At 41.9% G+C, this 26,202-nt stretch overlaps 1 protein-coding gene across 1 annotated transcript in view; it reads left to right on the forward strand.

The window, feature by feature from the left end:
• The first annotated feature begins 318 nt into the window (after positions 1-318).
• The window catches only part of TRPM8 (transient receptor potential cation channel subfamily M member 8), an 89,946-nt gene continuing 64,062 nt past the window's right edge, over positions 319-26,202 (forward strand). The window contains exons 1-9 of the mRNA XM_049889034.1: positions 319-447; positions 2,209-2,282; positions 6,119-6,275; positions 6,581-6,758; positions 9,882-10,054; positions 17,739-17,913; positions 18,910-18,977; positions 20,442-20,639; positions 22,684-22,786. Coding sequence (XP_049744991.1) covers positions 319-447; positions 2,209-2,282; positions 6,119-6,275; positions 6,581-6,758; positions 9,882-10,054; positions 17,739-17,913; positions 18,910-18,977; positions 20,442-20,639; positions 22,684-22,786 — 1,255 coding nt within the window. The remainder of the gene's footprint in view (positions 448-2,208; positions 2,283-6,118; positions 6,276-6,580; positions 6,759-9,881; positions 10,055-17,738; positions 17,914-18,909; positions 18,978-20,441; positions 20,640-22,683; positions 22,787-26,202) is intronic.

Genomic DNA, 26,202 nt, shown 5'->3' on the forward strand with positions numbered 1-26,202 from the left:
CCCGTAGAGTTTCCAAGGAGCACCTGGTGGATTTGAACTGCCAGCCTTTTGGTTAGCAGCCCTAGCTCTTAACCACTGTGCCACCAGGGTTTCCATGAGGGAACAGGGAAGATGTAACTCATGCTGGGTCCCGAAGGATGGAGTGGAACTAGGAAAGAAGAGCAGGGGTCGGGGTGGGGGGTACAATTATGAGCCATCTCTGGTGGGTGGGACAGAGCGATCCGGACGGTGGAAGGAGAAAACTTTGAGTGAAGCCCCTTTTGCTTTGTAGCACGAACATTTGACCTTGTCTGCCCACAGGTCTCCGCAGCAGAGCAGATGCCGTTCCAGGCAGCCAGGTTCAGCATGAGGAGCAGACGGAAGGGCACGCAGGACAGCACGCTGGACAGCACTCGGACCCTGTACTCCAGCGTGTCGCGAAGCACAGACGTCTCCTGCAGTGAAAGTGTGAGTCGTGTGTGTCACCCAGCAGATGCCGCTATCATTTGAACGGCATTACTTTAGCTATTATGATTATCTGGGGAACAATACTTTTCCTTAAAAAAAAATCACGTCTCAGCGTACAGTGTTTTGTGATGTGAGTTATTTTTGCCAAATGTAGAAGCATTTTCTTTTAGACGTTTTTTTAAGCATTTCTTATTTCCAAGCTTACAACCGTAACCTTAATAAGTTGTTAAACAATGCATTTCTTAACTGACTTTTATGCGTTTTTAATCCCTGCTGTTTTTGCTTTCGCTTCTCATCCTGTCAGATCTCCTCAGGAATGATTCTTGGGTCTAAGTCCTCTTCTTTAGCTCCATGGCCAGGGTCTTAGTCTGGGTCCCCATGTGCCCTTGTGACAGCCTCCAAATTGCTCTCTTTGCCACCCTTCTCACTTTACTCCAAGCCACCCTCCATGTTGCCTTCAGGGTTATCTTCCTGAAGATGTCCCTAAGTCCTGCTTATGGGGTGAGCTGGGACTGGTGGGTGCGAGCAGAAGGCATCTCCCTGTGTGCTGTGTTGATGTCCATCCGCATCCTGGCTGACACCTCAGGTAGTCCCTCCACCCCAAAACCAAAAAAACCCACGGCAGTCCAGCCGATTTCAATTCCTAGCGACCCTGTGGGACGGAGTAGAACTGCCCCATAGGTTTTCTAAGCCTGTAATCTTTACAGACGCAGACCGCCATGTCTTTCTCCCTCAGAGTGCCTGGTGGGTTTGAACCGCTGAGCTCTTGGTTAGCAGCAGATCGCTTTAATCCCTGTGCCACCAGCGGTCCTAGTCCCCCCCACACTTGGTATTAATTGCCTTTATGATTTTTGCCAAACTGATGAGGTGGAGCTCCTTTTCAGACATTTATGGGTTATTCGTATGTCTCTTTTATTAGATGCCTGCTCCTGTCCCCCGTCCATTTCCCCATTGGGCTGTCTTACTCTTCCTGATTTACAATTCTTCATTGATTCTGCTTACCAATCCTAATGATGGTTAATATATGTTGCAAATATCTTCTCCCAGTTGGAGGACTGTAGGTGTTTTCCAAGTATTTTCCACCCGTTTCTAAATACTTTGCTTCTGCCAACTCAAGGGAAGATTTTGGTTTATAACTACTTGTGATTATTTCTCAGAATTAGGTCCCAGGTATCCCTCACCTGATACCTCTTGAGTCAGAAGTGACTTGATGATAGCAGGTTTGGGTTTTTGTTATTGAACTAGAATGGAGGCGGTGATCAGAGGAAGGGTGTGAGGATGAGGCAGGGGCATCAGACTCCGCCTTGGTTTCAATCTTGGCTTTGTCGCCTGCTAACTCTCTGTCCATCTTGCCCATGGGGAGACAAATACAATGATGGAAGAATACTCTGGAATATATTTTATTCTAAAAGCAAGCATAAGCGCAATGGAGATACTGCATTGATATTTGTATAAAACTATTAACAAATGCTTATAGTCTCCCTGGTAGCCATAGAGATGGGACAACATGATTCGTATGTGTGTAGTAGCATTTATGTACAAGGTAACTTTTAGAAAAATTTGTTTAGTTACAAAAATTTAAACGTATTCCTCTTTTTAAAAACCTCGTGTACTGAGAAGACATGAAAAGTTGAATGTTTTGAGTACGTGGTGGATTCTTAAAGCCTTTGAAGTGTTTTTAGGTCATATTTAGTATTCATTAACAACAGCAGGGGGTGAGAATAAATTAGTAATGTTTTGTCCAATGTTCTTTCTCCAAAGGACTTGGTGAACTTTATTCAAGCAAATTTTAAGAAACGGGAATGTGTCTTCTTTACCAAAGACTCCAAGGCCACGTAAGCGACTATTTTTCCCATTTTTGCTTCCACGTTTAAAAATAAATTATTAACAGCCATTATAACAAAACAAACAAATGCGCTCTAGTTCATTATTAAAGCTCTTTTCATCTGATAATTCTCAGAAATGGTGTGTGAGCTGGAAGAATTTGGCAAGTAGCTTTGCAGTTGTTCCCTACGGCTATGTAATTTGTTTTATATTTTTAGCTTTGGCAAAAGTTGATAAAGTCATGAAGAGAGGCTGTCTTTCCCTTCAGTATTACCAGAAGCCTGGGAGCCCACCTGAGTGGCTGTGGCAATGATGTTGCTGTTTTACAGTGCTTTTTGGCTACTTTTTGCACGTGCACACATGGCAATCTGACTGATACCTCTGTCAGCCCTTTCTTCCTCTCGTTGACTTTGGGCCTTCCACCTACTTGAGTGTTTGTGTATTCTGAGCCTCCTGTGTTTCAGAACAGCAAGGCTGGGTTATACAAGCCATGGGTGTAGCTCAGGTTCTCAATTACTAATCAGTTAATCAGAGGGTGAGTAAACGGATCGAACACTGTTGACCTTTCCTACATCAGATATGTTGTACTTAGGTGCTGTAGAGTCTGTTCCGACTCATAGCGACCCTATGCACAATAGAATGAAACACTGCCTGGTCCTGCACCATCCTCACAATCATTGTTAGGCTTGAGCCCATTGTTGCAGCCACTGTGTCAGTCCATCTCGAGGGTCTTCCTCCTTTCCAATGACCCTCTCCTTTACCAAGCATGATGTCCTTCTCCAGGGACCAGTCCCTCCTGATAACATGTCCAGAGTACATGAGATGAATTCTCGCCATCCTTGCTTCTAAGGAGCATTCTGGCTGTACTTCTTCCAAGACAGATTTGTTTGTTCTTTTGGCAGTCCATGTAGTCAATATTCTTGGCCAACACCACAATTCAAAGGTGAATAGCATTAGATCTATCTGGATATAATTAAATAGTTTTAGTTTTACCTCCTACTCACCTTATTCCCTCTCAGTCCTTCTCTTCTGCCTGCTCTCAATGGAGGAAACAGTCTAGCTATTAACTGATAGGATAGTTGTGCTGTAGTTTATAATGAAAATATTGAACCTCTATTGAAAAAAAAAAAAAGAAAAAGTTTTTTTTTTTTTTTTTTTTTTATTGAACTAGAGGAGTCCCTGGGTGGAAGGAATGGTTAACATGCTCGGCTGCTAACCAAAAGGTTGGTGGATTGAGCCCACCTAGAGTCACCTTGGAAGAAAGTCCTGACAATCTACTTCTGAAAAACCAGCCATTGAAAACCCTATGGAGCACAGTTCTACTCTGACACACATGGGGCACCATGAGTCAGAATCGGCTTGATGGCAACTGGTTTGGTTTTTTTGGTTTTGAACTCGAATGGAGTCAGTGATCAGAGGAAGATTTAGGAATGAGGGAGAAGCATTGGAATCTGCTCTGTTTTCAACCTTAGCTTGGCTGCCTGCTAACTGATCTTGAGCCAATTATCCTCCTTCTTGAACCTAATCTTCTCCCAAAAATCTATCAAAGTAGACCTCAAGGTCGGACAGTGGCCATGGTTGCACAACACGTTACATGTCACTGAATTGTACATGTAAAACGTGTTGAAATGGCAAATGTTTTGTTACATACATACTTACCACAATAAAAAAATATACTTCATGGGTTTTGGTAAAATTTCAGTGATAACACATACACTACCCACTGTAGTGCCTCGGAGTGTAAAAAGTTCTCAATAAATGTGTCTCCTTACTTTGTGTGAATTAGAAAATGAACCTCAGAAAAACCAAGCGATTTCTGTCTTGTCACGGCCATAAGCATATTCATCTTGAGTCATTCTGCCAGAGTACAAACTTTTATGAGTCAGCTATTTATTTGCCAAATGTTTTACTGAAAGATTTAGTTGCTAGTCTATTTGTTTGACTGGTGAGGAACAACTTGGATTTACACATGCATTCATTCAACAAATATTTATTAAACATCTACACAGGGTCTCCATGAGTCCAAATTGACTCAAGGGCTACAGTTTTGTTTTTTTTTTTAATGCTACCAAACCCATGGCCGCCAAGTTGATTCTGACTCATAGCAACCCTATAGGACACAGTAGAACTGCCCTACAGGGTTTTCAAGGCTGTAATCTTTATGGAAGCAGACTGTCACATCTTTCTCCCTTGGGGCAGCTGGTGGGTTTGAGCCACTGACTTTTCAGTTGGCAGCCAAGTACTTTAACCACTGTGCCAATGGTCACGCTCCTTGTTTAATGTCACAGGGCCTTTACCTACTTGATTGCTAATACTACGTCCGCTCCACAAGGTAGTTGTCATTATCACTTGACAGACAAGGCAAGTGAGGCCCAGAGAGTTTCAGTATTTTGCCCAAGGTCATGTGGCTACTAGGAGATAGATGAGGGACTTGAGCCCAGGGTCCTTTTCTCGTGGGCCTGCTAGCCGTTAGTGTGACCACATAATTTATTGTGCAAACTGGGGCACTGATCCTCGTGAGGGAGGCACTGGTTATACTAATGCTCGGGCAACAGGTGGAAACTCGGGCTGTCCTGGGCACATCGGGATGTTTGGTCACCCTTGGAGGTGATTGTGTCTTGCTCCCGTGCTCCTTTGCTCTCTCAGATACAAGAAGGCTCCAGCTTGCCAGCTGCTTCAGTGACCAAATGGCTGTCTTACTGTGCTGTTCTCTAGCCTCTTTGGATCAGAACTGTGTTCTCCTTTTCCTTTCGCCACTGTCTTAATAATCTAGTGCTGTTATAGTCGAAATACCACAAGTGGATGGCTTTAACAAAGAGAAATTTATTCTCTCACAGTCTGTTGTTGTTAGGTGCCATTAAGTAGGTTTCAACTCATAGAGACCCTAGGTACAACGGAATGAAACACCGCCCAGTCCTGCGCCATCCTCACAATCGTTGTTATTCTTGAGCCCATTGTTGCAGTCTAGGAGGCTAGAAGTCTGAATTCAGGGTGCCAGCTCCAGGGGAAGGCTTTCTCTCTCTGTTGGCCCTGGGGGAAGGTCCTTGTCATCAATCTTCCCCTGGTTGAGGAGATTTTCAGCGCTGGGACCCCAGGTCCAAAGGACACGCTTTTCTCCTGGGTCTTGATTCTTGGTGGTGTGAGGTCTCCCTGTCTCTCTGCTCGTTTCCTTCTTTTATATCTCAAAACAGTTTGGCTCAAGGCACAATCCAATCTTGTACATTGAGTCCTGCCTCATCAACATAACTGCTGCTAATCCTATCTCATCGATATCATAGAGGTAGGATTTACAACACATAGCAAAATCACATCAGACGACAAAATGGTGGACAATCACACAAGACTGGGAATCATGGCCTAGCCAAATTGATACACATATTTTTTGGGGACACAATTCAATCCATGACATGCAACTCAGAACCAGACTATCAGTGGGATGGCAATAAACAGTGGGGATAAGACACCAAAATAATTTTTGAAAAAGCGAGATGATGAAAATAAGACTTGCTGGAGTGGCGTAAACAGTTTTTGGCTCAGCTACTAACCAAAAGGTTGGTGGTTCAAATCCACCTAGTTGTGCTGTGGAAGAAAGGCCAGGCAATCTACTGCCTTAAGATTACAGCTGTTGAAAACCCTGTGAAGTTCAGTTCTACTCTGACACATATGGAATTGCTATGTGTCAGAATTGGTTTAATGGCAATGGGTTTGGGTTTTTTGGCAGAGGGCAAAGTTTCTTTTTGTGTGTTTTTAATCTAAATAATTTGTGGTTTATTCAAAGAAATGTGATGAATTACTTCCGTGGGCTTAGTGAAATCGGTTCCTTCCCTCAATGTCTTATTCCGGTCAGGGAAAACCTGTGCAAGTGTGGCTACACTCAGAACCAGCACATAGAAGGCACCCAGATCAACCAGAACGAGAAATGGAATTACAAGAAACACACCAAGGAACTTCCCACGGATGCCTTTGGGGATATTCAGTTTGAGACGCTGGGGAAGAAAGGAAAGGTAAGCAACAGTTTTCTAGCTCCGTCTCTTCCCAGGGCTGTCTCCAGATCTCCCACCTGTGTCTCGCCCCCTCAGTCTGTTGCCACATTGCCCTGGCTCCCATCCTTCCCCCCAACCCTCAACGCTCCTCTCCTCTTCTTGGGACCCTCCCCGGGTCCTATTCTTCCCCCCACCTCAACGCCCCTCCTCTCTTCCTGGAGCCCTGCTCTGCTCCTATCCTTTTCCCCACGCCCCTCCATGGAGGCGGGGGTGGTCTGGGACTAAGTCCTGACCGTTCACCGTGCTTTTCCTTTCCCCGCCCACAGTATATCCGTTTATCCTGTGACACGGACGCGGAGACCCTCTACGAGCTGCTGACCCAGCACTGGCAACTGAAAACGCCCAACCTTGTCATTTCCGTGACCGGCGGCGCCAAAAACTTCGCCCTGAAGCCACGCATGCGCAAGATCTTCAGCCGGCTGATCTACATCGCACAGTCGAAAGGTGTGGCCGGCGGGCTGGCGGTAGTGTGGCAGGCGACAGTGCGCCCAGCAAGCTAGCGCGGGCAGAATGCAGGGCAGAGACCAAACTGGCATGTGTGAACGCTGCAGAATCCAGATGCTGCTGAGAACTACATGTTCAATCTGTGTCTTATTAAAAGGAAGACCCTCAGATGAGTGGAAAGGAGGGAAATCTGGCCCATGCTGTAGGGCTTCACAAAGGCACACTTTATAATCAGCCTAGAGGTGCTTTCTTGCATGGAAACATAGCATTCTATGTTTCTCTTAATCTTATATGGTTTTCATTCTATTATTTCTATACATAAAATTTTACCCTGGTAATTTTGGTGAAGGAAAAAATTAATTTGCTTACTGTTTATGCAGTTTGGGAATAATGACAGTGCCTGAAGTTGGAAAGCACCAGGTACCTGTTTGAGATCAAAACAAGTGACTTGGGCTTTAAAAAACAACAACAACAAAAAGCCTGTTTTCATCCAGTTTATTTCAACTCATAGTGAGCATACAGGACAGAGTACAACTGCCCCATACAGTTTCCAAGGAGTGCCTGGTAGATTTGAACTGCCAACATTTTGGTTAGCAGCCATAGCACTTAACTGCTATGCCATCAAGGTTTCCAGCTTGGGCTTACTTACTTGAAATATTCAGCTTAGCATTTCATTTCTTTGAGACTTTTTTTTTTTTTTTGAAAATTGCAAACCTATGGAAAAGTTGCAAGAAAAATAAACATCTATACATCCTTCTCCTAGATTCACAAATAATTAACATTATCCCACATTTCTCTTATCTCTTTTTGTAAATATACATAGATTGTGATTTTTTTTTTTAAAGGTCATTTGAGAGTAAGTTGCAGGCATTATGGCCCTTAGCTCCTAAGTACTTCAGTGTGCATTTCCTAAGGCTAGGGATGTTATACAGCAAAATAACAATTTTCAAACCCGGGAAAGCTAACATTAACCAATACTGTTATCTAACAAACAGTCCATTTTCTAATTTTGCTGTGTTGGGGTAATTAGCAAAAGAGTTTTGTTTTGGATTTTTTCTGGGAGCTAATCCACTTAGCTTTTCATATCTTTTTAGTTTCTTTCATCTGGAGCTGATCCTCAGCCTTTCTTTGACCTTTATAACATTTTTGAAGAGCACAGGCCAATTGCTGAGTAGATTGTCCCTCAATTTGGGTTTGATTGATGTTTCTTCATGATTAGAAAGACCATCAGTTTATTTAGGTTAACTTTCTTTTTAACTTCTTTTACTAAGAATATTAGTTGACTGACAGAACTAAAAAAACAATGTTTTATTTTATGTATGGGCATTTTCTTAATATTAAAAGGAAACAGTGAGATGGTCATTTCTTCTAAATTTTCTGCCTAGCCAGAGGGGGCCACTTCAGGTAGTTCTTTTGTTAGAAAATAGAGCAACTTAGCTACTTTACTACTAAATCCTGAACATACATCATTGATTCAATCATCTGACAAATACTTATTAAATGCTTGCTATGTGCCAGAGCTGTTCTAGATGCTGGGAATATGTTGTTAGTCGCCATTGAGTTGGCCCTGACTTATGGCGACCCCATGCACAAAAGAGTGAAATGCGTTTCTCTGCCATGTTCATGATCATAGCGCTATATTGGACACCTGTTGTGGTCCATAGGCTTTCCGTTGGTTAATTTTCAGAAGTAGATCATCAGACCTTTCTTCCAAGCCTTAGCCTGAGGATACAGCAGAGAACAAAACAGACAGAACTCCCCGGCCTGGAGGAGTGCACACACATTCTACTTAGATGAAATGAAGTAGAGAGCTGGGAAGTAGAGAGTATTATCATACTCTGTGTTGGCCATGTGGAGTGCTGCGTTCAATTCCAGTGGCCTCATTTTAAAGAGGAATGTTGACAACTGAATATGTTTAGAGGAAGGAGACTGGGTGTTGAGGGCTCTGGAATTCACATCCAGTGAGAACTGGATGAAGGAATTGGATATGAAACGTTTAGGGAAGGCATCACATTTACCTCAATATATGAGAAGGGCTTTTATGTAAGAGATAACTAAACTTGTTCCTTATTGCTGAAGACAGTAGTAAAATTAGAGAATGGAAGCCAGTAGTGAGCAAAAGGACTTTGTAACCATTAGAAGAGTGTTATGTTGCTGCTCTGAGGTGAACTTCCATCACCAGAGCTAATCAAGAGAGGCCAGTGACCAACCGTGTTGGTAGGATTCCTGCATGGGTAGCATATTAGACAAGCATGATTTCCAACTTTAGATTCTATTATCATGCTAAAGAATACCTTTGTAGGTATTTTATTTACTTTCATTTTACAAAAATAAAATAAAATAAAACTACAAAACCCTTGACATTGCAGAGATCATCATATGTAAGCCATAAAAATATTATTGTGCAAAATTGTGCAATTATAAAGCAAAGCTAAATTGTTGGCACCAGGACCATCCCAGGAAGATCCATGATGAACCGACCAAGGCAGAGATCTTAGAATAGGGTACAGTACTGTCTAACTTGCTTAAGAGCTCTGGCATTTTTCATCCATATATTCACCTGAGAGGCTGGTTATAGATCCAGATTTCCTGCCCCCACACCAACAGAGTCTGATCCAGTAGCTCTGGACTGGGGCCTGAGATCCCTAGTGGCTCAAACGGTTTGCACTGCACCACTAACCTAAATGTTGGCGGTTCGACTCACCCAGTCGTACCCAGTGGAAAAAAGCCCTGGTGATCTGCTTCCGTTAAGATTGTTGTTGTTGTTGTTGTTGTTAGGTGCTGTCGAGTCAGGTCTGACTCATGGTGACCCTGTGTACAACAGAAGGAAACATGGCCTGATCTTGCTCCGTCCTCACAGTGGTTGTTATGCATGAGCCCGTCGTTGTAGCCACTGTGTCAATACATCTCGTTGAGGATCTTCCTCTTTTTCACTGACCCTTACTTTACCAAGCATGGTAATAAGATTATAGCCAAGAAAACCCTATGGAGCAGTTCTACTCTGTAACACATGAGGTCAGCATGAGTTGAAATCGACTCATTGGCAACTAATAGCCCAGAATCATTATTTTTTAATGACGACCCAGCACCATCTGAGTGCTTGCTGTTCTCCTTCCTTGACAGGAGCTTGGATTCTCACAGGAGGCACTCACTATGGCCTGATGAAGTACATTGGGGAGGTGGTGAGAGACAACACCATCAGCAGGAACTCTGAGGAGAACATTGTGGCCATTGGCATAGCAGCCTGGGGCATGGTCTCCAACCGGGACACCCTCATCAGGAACTGCGATGCTGAGGTATGGGTGGGACAGGAGTAGGTCTGCAAGGTAACGTGGGAGAATGACCTCGGAATGGTCTGAACTTTGGGACTCCGTGGTGGCACTGGTTCACCGGGAAGTCTGCCTTTTGGGACGTCAGGAGTTAATGAAATAATCAAAGAACACATTTTCAACTTGGGAAGGAGTTAACAATGGAAAGCGCTTGACTGCTAACAGAAACGTCAACTGTTTGAAACTACCTAGTGGCTCCTCAGAAGAAAGATATGGCAGTCTGCTTACGTAGAGATTTATAGTCTTGGAAACCTTGTGGGGTTGCCATGAGTCAGAATCGATTCAACAGCAGTGGGTTTGGTTTTTTTGTTTTTGGTGTTTTGTTCACTAAAATTGCTTCCCAGCATATATTGCTAGAGTCAGGCTTTTTAGTTTTATACCTATGATTTGAATTTCTACTCAAGCCCTTAAGTAGGGACCAAGCAATAAAGATAGTTATGACGTGATATGACTATCTTTAATGCTCGGTCAACACTCGAGGGAATTCAAATCAGGTGCCATGGTCTCTGGTTAATTTGGCACTAAGAAAACTGTGAGGTTCCTCCCTCTCCTCAAAAAAAAAAAAAGGGAAGTTGTCTATGAGCATTTTTAGAGGGTAAACCAAAACCAAACCAAACCCATTGCCGTCGAGTGGATTCCGACTCCTAGCGGCCATATAGGACAGAGTAGAACTGCCCCATAGGGTTCCCAAGGAGCAGCTAGTGGGTTCGAGTGGCCAACCTTTTGGTCAACAGCCATAGCACTTAACCACTACACCACCAGGGTTTCCTTTTAGAGAGTAATCAACGTGTATGTCATGTTTGAAATACAAGGTAGACATATGGGCTTTTGTATCAAGTATGGAATTTTGAAGACAGCATTTTCTAGTGAGTTTAGGGTCTCCTTAAGTAACAGGTGCTCTTTGCAGAGAAATGTTGGACCAGATGTTCAGAAATCCAAATTTAATCTTGATCTTCTTCCATCTAGGACTCCTTAGAAATTTAGACAGCAATGTTAAAGATTTTTGGAATTGCTATGGTTCTCTCTCTCTCACTTTTTTTTTTTTTTAATTTTTCTCATTTTTGTGTCTCTATTCTCATTTTTGAGGCTTATAAGGGGCAGAGGACACTGGCAAGGCATTTCTTGAGCATCTTCAAGGAGGCAGCTTGGTGGAGTGGGAAGAAGATGGACTTTGGGGTCAGAGAAGTCTAGGTTTGAGGAACTATTGAGTTGCATAGTAGCTTGAATGAGTTCCCTTCCCTTAGGTTTTAGAATAATAACTTTGCACTATGTACTTGGAAGGAGCCCTAGTGACGCAGTGGTTAAGAGCTTGACTGCTAACCGAAGGTTGGCAGTTCAAATCCACCAGCTGCTCCTTGGAAGCCCTATGGGACAGTTCTACTCTGTCCTATAGGGTCGCTATGAGTCGAAATCGACTCTACAGATAAGGAGCCCTGGAGGTGCAGTAGTTAAGCGCTCTGCTGCTAACTGAAAGGTCAGTGATTGGAACCCCCCAGCTGCTCTGTGGGAGAAAGATGTGGCAGCCTGTTTCTGTAAAGATTACAGCCTTGGAAACCCTACAGGGCAGTTCTACTCTGAATCGGAATCGAGTCAACGGCAGTGGGTTTGTTTTTTTTAACACTTGGATAGATGTACCTAGTAATGCTGAGCAAATGGCAGCCTTTATGGTTATTAATAGATGTTCAGCCAGGGAGGCCAAAATGGTCTCATATCAAATGCCAACTTCAGTGGGTGAATATTAGATTTGAGTAGGATTCTGAGGACAGTTGCAGACTGAGTGGGACAGAATGCCATTATTTATTTGCAATGTTTTTCAGGCACATGGAAGTCAACTTAGTGTGTATAGTTACACTCCTGCGATGGATACATTAAATATATTAATGCATATTTCACAGATTCATAGAATCACAAAAACAACCCTATAAAGTAGGTATTTTTACCCCTGAATTGGGATAAAAAAAGACTTCAGAAATTTATACGACCTATTCCTTTCAACAAGTGAAACTTGAAATGAGTATGATGTTGTCGTTGTTGTTAGGTGCCATTGAGTCAGCTCCGGCTCAGCATACAACTCTGTGTACAACAGAACAAAATACTGCCTGGTCCTGTGCCATCCTCACAATTGTTGCTATGCTTGAGCCCATCGTTGGAGCCACTGTGTCAGTCCATTTTGTTGAGGGTCTTCCTTTTTTTTGCTGACCCTCTATTTTACCAAGCATGATGTCCTTCTTCAGGGACTGGTCCTTCCTGATAACATGCCCAAAGTATTTGAAACGAAGTCTTGCCATCCTTGCTTCTAAGGAGCATTCTGGCTGTACTTCTTCCAAGACAAATTTGTTTGTTCTTTTGGCAGTCTCTGGTGTATTCAATATTCTTCACCAACACCATGATTCAAAGGCGTCAATTCTTCTTTGGCCTTCCTTATTCATTGTCAACTTTCGCATGCATATGAGTTTATTGGACATACTATGGATTGGGTCAGGTGCACCTTAGCCCTCAAAGTGACAAGATGAATATGCAAAGATTAAACAGAAAGTGTCAACCACTTAAAAATTAAGAAACAAACAGACAAACAATATTCTGTTAAATAACTGTCATGGATTAAATTGTGTCCCCCCAAAATATGTATGAACTTGGTTAGGCCATGATTCCCAGTATTGTGTGATTGTCCTCCATTTTGTGATGTAATTTTCCTATGTGTTATAAATCCTAATCTTTCTGCCTGTGGTTAATAAGATTAGATTATGTTAAAGAGGATTAGCGTGGGATATAATACCCTTATTCAGGTCACATCCCTGATCCAATGTAAAGGGAGTTTCCCAGGGGTGTGGCCTGCACCACCTTTTATCTTACAAGAGATTAAAGGAAAGGGAAGTGAGCAGAGAGTTGGGGACTTCATACCACCAAGAAAGCATAGCCAGGAGCAAGCATTCTTTGGACCCGAGGTCCCTGCACTGAGAAGCTCCTAGCCTGGGGGAAGATTGATGACAAGGACCTTTCTCCAGAGCCAACAGAGAGAGAAAGCTTTTCCCTGAAGCTGGCACCCCTGAATTTGAACTTCTAGCCTACTAGACTGTGAAAGAACAAACTTCTGTTTGTTGAAACTATCCACTTGTTGTATTTCTAACTATTGGGTCAAAAATGAACTTTCAAAAATATAATTGCAGATAACTTAAAAACAGTGAAAATGAAAGCATTACATAGTAAGACTAACAGTACAGGGCCAAAGCTGCACTTGGAGTGAAAGGCATAGCCATATGCCTTTGTTAGTAAAAATAAGGAAAGTGACTATGCGAAGGCATTGTACTGTGTGGATCATAACAAATTATGGATAACACTGTGAAGGATGGAAATTCCAGAACACTTAATTGTGGTCATGAGGAACCTGTACATATATCAAGAGACAGTCATTCGAATAGAACAAGGAGATACTGCATGGTTTAAAGTCAGGAAAGCTGTGTGTCAGGGTTGTATCCTTTCACCATACTTATTCAATCTGTATGCTTAGCAAATAATCTGAGAAGCTGGGCTGTATGAAGAAGAACGGGGCATCAGGATTGGAGGAAGACTCGTTAACAACCTGTATTATGTAGATAACACAGCCTTGCTTGCTGAAAGTAAAGAGGACTTGAAGCATTTCCTGATGAAGCTCAAAGACTATAACCGTCGGTATGGAGTATGCCTCAACATAAAGAAAACAAAAATCCTCACAACTGGACCAATAAGCCACATCATGATAAATGGAGAAAGACTGAAGTTGTTTAGGATTTCATTTTACTTGGATCTGTAATCAAAACCCATGGAAGCAGCAGTTGAAAAATGAAAAGATGCATTGCATGGGGCAAATCTGCTGAAAAGACCTCTTCAACAGGTTAAAAAACAAAGATGTCACCTTGAAGACTAAGGTGTGCCTGACACAAGCCATGGTGTTTTCAATCGCCTCATATGCATGCAAAAGCTGGACAATATGAATAAAGAAGACAGAAGAAGAATTGACACCTTTGAACTATGGTGTTGGCAAAGAATATTGAATATACCACAGATTGCCAAAGAATGAAGAAATCTGTCTTGGAAGAAGTACAACCAGAACGCTCCTTAGAAGCAAGGATTGGGAGACTTTGCCTCACATACTTTGGGCATGTTATCAGGAGGGATCAGTGCCTGGAGAATGACGTCATGCTTGGTAAAGTAGAGGGTCAATGAAAAAGAGGAAGACACTCAAAGAGATGGACTGACCAATGGCTGCAGCAATGGGCTCAAGACTAACAACAATTTTGAGGATGTTGCATGACCAGGCAGTGTTTGGTTCTGTTGTACATAGGGCCTCTATGAGTCAGAACCAACTCAACAGCACCTAATAACAGCAACAACAAGGAAAGTAAAAAATAATTCAATATTAATAGTACTTTCTATACCTGGTTCTAGTCTAAGTGTTTTACATACGTTAACTCATTTAATCCTCACGACAATCCTATGAGGTAAGTACTGTTACCCTCTGTCTTAGTCATCTAGTGCTTCTGTAACAGAAATAGCACAAGTGGATGCCTTTAACAAAGAGAAATTTATTCTCTCACAGTCCGGTGGGCTAGAAGTCTGAATTCAGGGCACTGGTGCCAGGCGAAGGCTTCCTCTCTGTGTTCCTTGTCATTAGTCTTCTCTTGGTCTGGGATCATCTCAGCACAGGAACTTCAGGTCCAAAGAATGCGCTCTGCCTTTGGCGTTGGTTTCTTGGTGGTATGAGGTCCCCGTGTCTCTCTGCTAACTTCTCCCTTTTATATCTTAAAAGAGATTGGCTTAAGACACTATCTAATCTCGCGGATCTCATCAATATAACTGCTGCTAATCCATCTCATGATATCATAGTGATAGGACTTATAACACACAGGGAAATCACATCGGATGACAAAATGGTAGACAATCATACAATACTGGGAATCATGACCTCGCCAAGTTGGCAGATATTTTTTGGGGACACAATTCAATCCATGACACCCTCTCATTGTAGATGAGAAAACTGAGACATAGAGAAAGTGCGACACTTTTAGAATTCACACGGCTAGTAAGTGGCAGAGGCCAGGTTCGCAGCCGTTAACCACTGGTACCGGTACCAACTGCTGTTGACTCTACGCCAACACGTGGCGATCCCACGCGTGTCAGAGTACAGCTGTGTTCCATAGGGTTTCAATGGCTGATTTTTTGGGAGGATGTCCTACATATGTCTTGTTATTTCTGGAGATTTTGTATATTTATTGCTAGTGTGAATGGGATCTTTATTCCGTTTGATTTTTGAAGAGATTTTTGCTGGTGTACATGAAAATATTAACTTGTTTGCTGTTGTTTTGAATCAGACACTTTAATGATCTCTTTTCCCAGTTCTAATAGTTTTGCAGTTGATTCTCTGGTGTTCTAGGCTTATAACCATATTATTGGTAAGTAGTTACTTTGTCTTTCTTTTTTTTTTTTATAGTGCTTTAAGTGCAAGTTTACAATTCAAATCACTTTCTCATACAAAAACTTATACACACGTTGTTATGTGACCCTAGTTGCTCTCCCTACACAGTGACAACACATTCCTCTCTACCCTGTATTTCCTGTGTCCATTAAACCAGGTCCTGCCCCCTGTGCTTTCTCATCTTGCCTCTAGACAGGAGCTGTCCACATAGACTCATGTATCAACTTGAGCTAAGAAACGCAGTCCTTACCAATACCATAAATAATTACTTTTTAAAACAGCTCTTCCATTTTAATTATACCTTGTATTTTTTGCTCATTTTGGTGCCTTGGCTACAATGTCCAGAGTAATGTTAAACAATAGTGATGAAAACAGGTATCCTTAAAAGATACCTGCTATCGCTACTAAGGAAATCCTGGTGGCGTAGTGGTTAAGAGCTAAGGCTGCTAACCAAAAGGTTGGCAGTTCAAATACACTAGGTGCTCCTTGGAAACTGTGGGGCAGTTCTATTCTGTCCTATAGGACTGCTATGAGTCAGAATCAACTCTATGGCAGTAGGTTTTATGGGTTTATTGCCACTAAAAACTGGTTGCCATGGGCTCAATTCCAACTCATAGCAACCCTATAGTACAGAGTAGAACTGACCCATAGGATTTCCAAGGAGCAGCTCATGGATTCCAACTGCTAACCTTTTGGTTAGCAGCTGAACTCTTAACTACCTCACCACTAGAGCTATCACCACTAGTGGGAATGATTCTAGTATTTCACCAGTAAATAGGACATTGGCTAAAGGTTCAACATACATTATTGTTGTTGTTGTTAGGTGCCGTTGAGTTGGTTCCAACTCATATTGACCCTGTGTACAACAGAACAAAACACTGCTCAGTCCAGCACCATCCTCACAATCGTTGTTAGTCTTGAGCCCATTGTTGTAGCCACTGTGTCAGTCCATCTCATTGAGGGTCTTCTTCTTTTTTGCTGACCCTCTACTCTACCAAGCCTGATGTCCTTCTCCAGGCACTGGTCCCTCCTGATAACATTTCCAAAGTATGTGAGATGTAGTCTCGACATCCTTGCTTCTAAGGAGCATTCTGGTTGTACTTCTTCAAAGACAGATTTTTTCATTCTTTTGTCAGTCCGTGGTATATTTAATATTCTTCGCCAACACCATAATCCAAAGGCAACAATTCTTCCTAATTCCTTGTCCAGCTTTCACATGCATATGGGGTGATTGAAAACATCACGGCTTGGGTCAGGCACACCGTAGTCCTTAGAGTGACATCTTTGCTTATATTTTTTAAAATCAAGAATGAATGTTGAGTTTTATGAAATGTCTTTTTGCACTTATTGGGTTGTTATTTTTCTCCTTTAACCCATAATCTGATGGACTGAATTCTGGAAACAACACTAGTTGTTTGTTAATAATCCTGCTGAGTTCCACAGTAAATAATTTGTTAGAATCTTTGTCTCTAATTCATTAGAGAACTTGGCCTTTGACTTTGTTATTCTCTGGTATCCAGCATAGCACAAACTATCTGCTTAATTGTGGTCCCACAACCATGTGCTTCTCAAAGACTGTCTTATGGTAGATTCCCGATAAATAGGTGCATGTGTGTAAAGCAGAGGGTCAACAAAAATGAGGGAAACCCTTAATGAGATGGATTCACGATAGCCACACCATGGACTCAGGCATACCAATGATCACGAGGATGGCACAGGACTGGGAAGTGATTTGTTTTGTTATATATAAGGTTGCCATGAGTTGGAGTGGACTCCACGGCAACAACAATGATATCAATGTCTACCTCTAATTTTAGCCTTGTATCCAGACAGACAGACAGACAGACAGACACACATGCACACGCACACTTCTCCCTGAACAATATCAATTTCAAATGAATTTATACAAAAGGGTACAGTGTAATAGAACAAGAACTGGATTCAGAATCTGGTCCTTGCATTGTAACTGGCCATTTATGTGACAATGGACAAGTGACCCAAACATTTTGAAATTCATATTTAAAATGAAGGCCTGTGCTATAAGATCACCAAGACGATTCTGAATTTAGGAACCTGGACAGGGGGCATCAATAGTGTTGAACCCAAAGGATTATCTTCAACGTGAACACACAAAAAATGTCATCATGCATCTTGGCCAACAAGTAAAATTTCAACGATGAGCTTCTTTGTACTTTTCAGGGGTATTTTTTAGCCCAATACATTATGGATGACTTCAAGAGGGATCCTCTGTATATCCTGGACAACAATCACACCCATCTGCTGCTCGTGGACAACGGCTGCCATGGACACCCCACTGTTGAAGCAAAGCTTCGGAATCAGCTGGAGAAGTACATCTCCGAGCGCACGATTCATGGTCAGTGTTTAGGAAATGAGACATCAGACATGCACACTAACAACAGCAGTAGCAGTGCTAACAACAAAACACCAAAAACCAAACCTGTTGCTGTCCAGTCAGTTCCAACTCTATAGCGACCCTATAGAGCAGAGTAGGCCCCATAGAATTTCCAAGGCTGTAATCTTTACAGAGGCAGATTACCACAGTTTTCTCCTGGTGGGTTTGAACCACTGGTCTTTTAGTTAGCAGCCAAGTGCTTAACCACTGCACTACCAGGGCTCCCCAGCACCAATAATAGCTATTAAGTAAAGTGTGATAGTCCCACTTGATCAGGTATCTTCATTGTTCAAGAGCTGTTATTTCCTTTTTTTCTTCAGTATACTTGTTGTATGTCGATTCTGACTCATAGGGACCTATATGACAGAGTAGAATTGCCCCTTAGGATTTTCTAGGCTATAATCTTTACTAGAGCAGGTCATCAGGTATTTTCTCCCAAGGAACTGCTGGTGGGTTAGAACTATCTACTTTTTGGGTAGCAGCCGAGTGCTTAAGCATCGCACCACCAGGGATCCTTCGATATACTTAGGGTGGCAATAATGAAAAAAGGTTGAGAAACATGAATCTAAATTTTAACTAAAACTTAAGATAGTGATGAAATCATAACATCCCAAGGTAATTATTAACATTTATGGGGATTAAACAGAGTGCATTGTTTTTCATATGCTCTGTATAAAATTAATTTTTGAAACCTACAAAAATGAGGCTTAGCAGACTATATATGATTGCATTTTTCTTATAACTTTAAAAAATTTATTGTAGTGAAAATATGTGTACCAAAACATATGCCATCTCAACAATTTTTACATTTCCTTGTAACTTTTTGTTGAACTGTAATTATTTCAGGAATGGACTGATGATGGGTTGGAAGGCTGGAATGAAAGTGAAAAGATGTTCTAGAATTTAACCATAGTTGTTGGGAAGCCTAAAATCGACTTCACTTTTTATGTGTTACAGATTCCCATTATGGTGGTAAGATCCCCATTGTGTGTTTTGCCCAAGGAGGTGGAAAAGAGACATTGAAAGTGAGTTCTGGTTTAGTTTTCTAGAAGTTCAGTTGAAAAGCTTACCCAACGAATTCCTATTTTCAAGACTTTCGGGCTCATTTTTCACTTGACTAATTTCATTTACTACAGCAAGTAGGCAATGACTTTCCCTTAATGTAATGTTCCACCACCCATCTGTCAGTTGTTGTACTGTGGTGGCATGTGTGTTGCTGTGATGCTGGAAGCTACGCCGGTGGTAGGTATTTCAAATACCAGCAGGGCCATCCATGGTGGACAGGTTTCAGCAGAGTTTCCAGACTAAGACAGATAAGGAAGAAGGGCCCATTGATCTACTTCCCAACATTAGGCAATGAAAACCTTATGGATCATAACAGAACATTGTCCACTCAATGACTAGAGGAGGACATCCTGTTTGGTGAAGTAGAGGGCTAACAAGGGCAAGGGAGACCTTTGCTGAGATGGATTGGCACAGTAGCCGCAATGATGAACTCAAATATGCCATGATCATGAAGCTGATGGAAACCCTGGTGGCGTAGTGGTTAAGTGTTACAGCTGCTAACCAAAAGGTCAGCAGTTCGAATCCGCCAGGCACTCCTTGGAAACTCTATGGGGCAGTTCTACTCTGCCCTATAGGGTCGCTATGAGTCGGAATCAACTCGACAGCAGCGGGTTTGGTTTTTTGGTTTTGATGAAGATGATGCAGGACTAGGCAACCTTCTTTCGTTGTGAGGTTGCCATGAGTTGAACTCAACTCTACAGCAGCTACCTACCTACCTGTCTGTCTGTCTTGTCTCTTTCTCACTCTGTCTATCCATCTATGTTCCCTTAACAGACGAAGGTTGTTTCCTTAGCTAAGAAGATATGGGAAGAGACTTTGAAACGACGTGGATAGTCTGTATACTTAGTGTTGGCTTTGACAATCGACCAGCTAGAGAGAAGGGCTGACTTTAATTCATGAAACTTCAGGGTCAAAACCAGCTCATATACTGTGAAACTCTGCCTGCCCCATCCTTCCATGGAAATGGACTATGATCATATGTATATATATATATGTTATAATGTATATTATGTGATATATTTACATAAATATATAATGCTTATATAATTTATTACATATTTTTAATATTTTAAACATAATGTAACATATAAAATATACAATAAAGACTATATTATGCATTATAAATGTATACATTGTCAAGTACATATCTTTTAAAGCACTTTACGCAAAACATAAGCTTTATTGTGGAATTTGGTGGTAGCATAGCATGTAATGTCATCAGTTTACATTGCTTCTTCATGTAGCAATTGCAAATATTTGGATTGCTTCTGGTTTAGAATCAAAGCCTCAAAGGAAAAAGCACAGGGATGTGTCTCTGTGTTTTGTTAGGCAATTTGATCTAGAACCTTGGTCTTCAGCTGGAACCTGTTGCTCTTCATTCTCTCTTTCCTCTGCACCGCTCTCGCTCCCGCTTCTTTTCCCAGGCCATCAACGCCTCCATCAAAAGTAAAATTCCTTGTGTGGTGGTGGAGGGCTCGGGCCAGATTGCGGACGTCATTGCGAGCCTGGTGGAGATGGAGGACATCTTGACACCTTCCATCATCAAGGAGAAGTTGGTGCGCTTTCTGCCCCGTACGGTGTCCCGGCTTCCGGAGGAGGAAACAGAGAGTTGGATCAAATCGGTGAGTTGCTGTTGGGTAGATGTTAGGTGGCTGAGAACAAAAGGCCATGTTCATGGGAAGGGAAGATGTGATGCCATTAGCAGCTGCCAGTGTTTTATGCTTTCTCATTGATTTTGAGACTACACTTCTGGCCCAGACTAGGTTTCCCGCTGGAAGAAACCTCAGGATCAGATAAGCTGGGGTCATGGCCAGGGCTTAAGATCAAGTTGGGTTGCTTGCAAAGCTTGTCTTCCTTCTTGTATACCATAATGTCAACCAACATTGAGCTTCTGTATTTTGTGTGTATCCACGGTGGCCAGGAAGGAAATCTCTGGTAATGATGTGTTTAGAAATTCAGACTCTAAATTGAGTCTAGATCTATTGGAGAAGCTGTTAGTATGAAATAATTGCCTTTCTAAATTAACTGGCCAGTGATTCAATTCAGAATTTCTCATCTTTCTTATTAGATCACTTAAGAAATGTATACTTAACAGAATACTTATTAGGCTTGTCTTTGCTAAGGTTATAAAAATATTTTAACACAGAGCTATGCTTTCTCACTTTTCTTTCTGTTCCTTAATGAATAGTAATTTTTTTTCCCTGACAGCTCAGTGAATTAGGAAGCTCGTGTTAATATCTGTAGGCACATTCTCATCAGCTCATTCAAAAAAAAAAAAAAGTGGCTGTATCAAAAAAAGTGCCACAAGTGGTGGCTTTAATGGGTAGAGATTTTTTTCTCAGAGTTCAGGAGGCTAGGAGTCTGAATTCAGAGTGTGGCTCTAGGGGGAGGTGCTTCTTCGTCTATTTCAGGTTCTAGTGGCTGCCTGCAATCCTTGGCGTTCCTGGGCTTGTGGATGCATCTGTCTCTGTCCTCTGTCTTCTACTTCTCCCTGTGTGGTGTGTGTAATCTGCTCTTTCTATAACTCAGAAGTAATTAGGTTTAGGACCCCTCATACTGAGGTATGGAGTGCTGGGGTGTAGTAGTTGAGAGCTATGGTGAGCTACGGCTGCTAACCAAAAGATTGGCAGTTCAAATCCACCAGCCGCTCCTTGGAAACTCTATGGGGGCAGTTCTCCTCTTTTCTGTGGGGTCACTAGGAGTTGGAATCGACTCAACAGCATACTGAAGTATGACCTAATTGACATAACAAAGGAAGCCCTATTTCCAAACAAAGTCACATCTGCAGGTACAGGGACCAGGACTTAAGTACATGTTTTTTGTATTCAATATGTATTTTTATAAGTCCTCTCTATTAAGCCTCATCATCTAAATTTAGGCCTTAAAAGGTTAGATGCACCTTCTTCTCAGAGCTGAGGGACAAGGTTGGTACTGAACGATGCCCTGTCCAATGACTGCTTGTATGATATTCCTACCTGAAATATTCCATTTTGCAGATTTTACTAATAAAGATAAAACTAGTGGTTTTATATGAAAATTCTTCCTGGAATTTTCTTGTATCTTGTCCAGGTCCTGTTGAAAGATAGACACAAGAGTCAGGCAAATGGAGATCCACACACCAACTTTATTGATGAAGAAGGCAAAGTTGAGGATGTGGCTTAAGGGTGCAGCCACGATGGGCCTCCTTATGCTGAACCTCAGAATGAGATAGGTGGAGCCACTCAGACATAGGCAGTGCTAGACAGCTGCAGGCCTCTCCACCAGGCTAGGTGTGTGGCTGACTGCAGACCAGACTCTTTGCAAGGAGTAGATCCCAATGAGAGAAGCAGGAAAGGGCTGGCTGTATAGGGCCAAAGTCATCCATGGAATATATCACTAAGTCTGGCTGTTTGATTATGTACTTATATGGGGTTCTGCAAGTAGTACAGATTGCCCAAGAAATTAAGCCCTTGAATTTCGTCGTGGTCAGGGACTCACTATTACAATTTAGAGTGTAGAAGCTATGGGTCCAGGTGCTGTAAGGGAGGGAGGAGACCTGGAGCTCTCCTATAGGTTGTATTTTTCTAAAGTAGTATGAACAATTCTCACCAAAAGAGGATTTTATGCTTCCCATGACTAAAATCAGTTATCAGCTGGCTCACAACTTTGTTCTTTAAATGTTGCCAGCTCAAAGAAATCCTTGAAAGTGCTCACCTATTAACGGTTATTAAAATGGAAGAAGCTGGGGACGAGATTGTAAGCAACGCCATTTCCTACGCTCTGTACAAAGGTGAGTCAAGGAAGGTTGCTGGAGGCCCTCAGCTTCATGCTGATGCCTCTGGCTTCTGATGGCTTGTGTTTAATTTTTTAAACATTGTTATTGAGATGTAATCTTGCATTTAATTTTGATTATCATGGATTAGAAGCTAGAATAACTATTGCCCCACTGAGTTAAATCCCCATGGTTGTACATATTTGATAGAAGAATAGTATTTATGTCATTAAAATACTGATCGAATTTGATCACAACACTCTTCCGTTGAGCTGGCTCCAACAGTGGTCTTAAAACTTTTTATTTTTTTGAGTCGGAGACTCCTTTGAGGATGTGATTAAAAACTGTGGAACTTTGTTCTAGAATTTCATGTGTGTGTGTGTGTGTGTGTGTGTATGTACGTGCACACACTTGCACACACATAATTTTTGTGTGTGTGTTTTAGGTGGAAGCTCACGGAGAAAATTTGTTTCCCATTCAATGGTTTGTACATAAAATGTTTCGTGACCCTGGCTTCATTCCCCACAATGTGTCAGCGTTCTCCCATTTTCTGCCTTGGTTTTCCCATTTTCCTTCACCCTGAGTATCTACCTCTTCCTACCTTCTCATCTGATAATTGACTGTTCTAAGGATTATGTTCCTCTGAGGTGTTACTGTTTATCTTCTGTGCTTGGCTATTGTTTCGCTGGGAGGTGGTCTCCGGGAATGGCTTCATTTTCAGGTCAGAAGGGTGTCTTAGGATCATAGTCTCAGGGGTTCTTCCAGGCTCTGTCAGATCAGCAACACATAAATAATTTTGCCTTTAATTTCAGGGGTTTTCAAGTCTCCTGAAGCCCATGAATGAAACTCAGGATAATAAACTGTTATGTGTGACCTTTACTGGTTAGAATTCCATCAAGGTGAATATTACATGAAGTAAACAGATCCATGGCCATGGCTTGCCTTTCCAGAATTGAACTGCCTGAGTTAATAGATGTAAAATACACAGAGTGGGGCCAAGGGCATAGGAAGTGCTATTTAAGCCTTAGCTGTTTATTAGTATAATTGTCCTTGCCAAAATTTCGATTGTAAGCCTATTTATTAAAATGGGATTATATCTGAAGAGATGCATAGATACAGAAAATGTTAGCTCTGGAAAAGGCAAGCAGAATGTTGCTATAATATGGCTCATTTTTCATAGATTTAAATGGCGTATAAGTCAGACCCTCCTCGTGTCTGTCAGTTTGTTGTACTGTGGGGGCTTGCGTGTTGCTGTGATGCTGGAAGCTATGCCACAGGGTCAGATACCAGCAGGGTCACCCATGGAAGACAGGTTTCAGCTGAGCTTCCAGACTAAGACAGACTAGGAAGAAGAACCCAGAAGTCTACTTCTGAAAAGCATTAGCCAGTGAAAACCTTATGAATAGCAGCAGAACATTATCTGATATAGTGCTGGAAGATGAACCCCCCAGGTTGGAAGGCACTTAAAGGATGACTGGGGAAGAGCTGCCTCCTCAAAGTAGAGTTGACCTTAATGATGTGGATGGACTAAACCTTTCAGGACCTTCATTTGCTGATGTGGCACGACTCAAAATGAGAAGAAACAGCTGCAAACATCCATTAATAATCGGAACCTAGAATGTACGAAGTATGAATCTAGGAAAATTGGAAATCATCAAAAATGAAATGGAATGCATAAACATCGATATCCTAGGCATTACTGAGCTCAAATGGACTGCTTATTGGCCATTTTGAATCAGACAATCATATAGTCTACTATGCTGGGAATGACAACTCGAAGAGGAATGGTGTTGCATTCATCATCAAAAACAATGTTTCAAGATCTATCCTGAAATACAGTGCTGTCAGTGATAGGATAATATCCATGTACCTACAAGGAAGACCAGTTAATATGACTATTATTCAAATTTACACACCAACCACTAGGGCCAAAGATGAAGAAATAGAAGATTTTTATTAGCTGCTGCAGCCTGAAATTGATCAAACGTGCAATCAAGATTCATTGATAATTACTGGCGATTGGAATGTGAAAGTTGGAAACAAAGAAGAAGGGTCAGTAGTTGGAAAATATGGCCTTGGTGATAGAAACAATGCCGGAGATCGAATGATAGAATTTTGCAAGACCAACAACTTCTCCATTGCAAATACCTTCTTTCACCAACATAAATGGTGACTATACACATGGACCTCGTCAGAGGGAACACACAGAAATCAAATTGACTGCATCTGTGGAAAGAGACGATGGAAAAGCTCAATATCATCAGTCAGAACAAGGCCAGGGGCCGACTGTGAAACAGACCATCAATTGCTCATATGCAAGTTCAAGCTGAAACTGAAGAAAATCAGAGCAAGTTCACGAGAGCCAAAATATGACCTTGAGTACATCTCACCTGAATTCAGAGACCATCTGAAGAATAGATTTGATGCATTGAACACTAGTGACCGAAGACCAGATGAGTTGTGGAATGACATCAAAGACATCATCCATGAAGAAAGCAAGAGGTCACTGAAAAGAGAGGAAAGAAAGAAAAGACCAAGATGAATGTCAGAGAGGAGTCTGAAACTTACCCTTGAGCGTCGAGCACCTAAAGCAAAAGGAAGAAGTGATGAAGTAAAAGAACTGAACAGAAGATTTCAAAGTGCGTCTTGAGAAGACAAAGTATTATAATGACATGTGCAAAGAGGTGGAGATGGAAAACCAAAAGGGAAGAACACGCTCGGTGTTTCTCAAGCTGAAAGAACGGAAGAAAAAATTCAAGCCTTGAGTAGCAATAGTGAAGGATTCTATGGGGAAAATATTAAACGACGCAGGAAGCATCAAAAGAAGATGGAAGGGATACACAGAATCATTATACCAAAAAGAATTATTCGATGTTCAACCATTTCAAGAGGTGGCATATGATCAGGAACCGATGGTACTGAAGGAAGAAGTCCAAGCTGCTCTGAAGGCACTGGCGAAAAACAAGGCTCCAGCAATTGATGGAATATCAGTTAAGATGTTTCAACAAACAGATGCAGCGCTGGAGGTGCTCACTCGTCTATGCCAAGAAATATGGAAGACAGCTTCTTGGCCAACTGACTGGAGGAGATCCATATTTATACCTATTCCCAAGAAAGGTGACCCAACTGAATGTGGATATTATAGAACAATACTAATTTCACACGCAAGCAAAATTTTGCTGAAGATCATTCAAAAACGGCTGCAGTAATATATTGACAGGGAACTGCCAGAAATTCAGGCTGGTTTCAGAAGAAGATGTGGAACCAGGGATATCATTGCTGATGTCAGATGGATCCTGGCTGAAAGCAGAGAATACCAGAAGGATGTTTACCTGTGTTTTATTGACTATGCAAAGGCATTCGACTGTGTGGATCATAACAAACTATGGATAACACTGGGAAGAATGGGAATTCCAGAACACTTAATTGTGCTC

Source organism: Elephas maximus, chromosome 6 (assembly GCF_024166365.1).
Source record: "Elephas maximus indicus isolate mEleMax1 chromosome 6, mEleMax1 primary haplotype, whole genome shotgun sequence".
NCBI lineage: Eukaryota > Metazoa > Chordata > Mammalia > Proboscidea > Elephantidae > Elephas > Elephas maximus.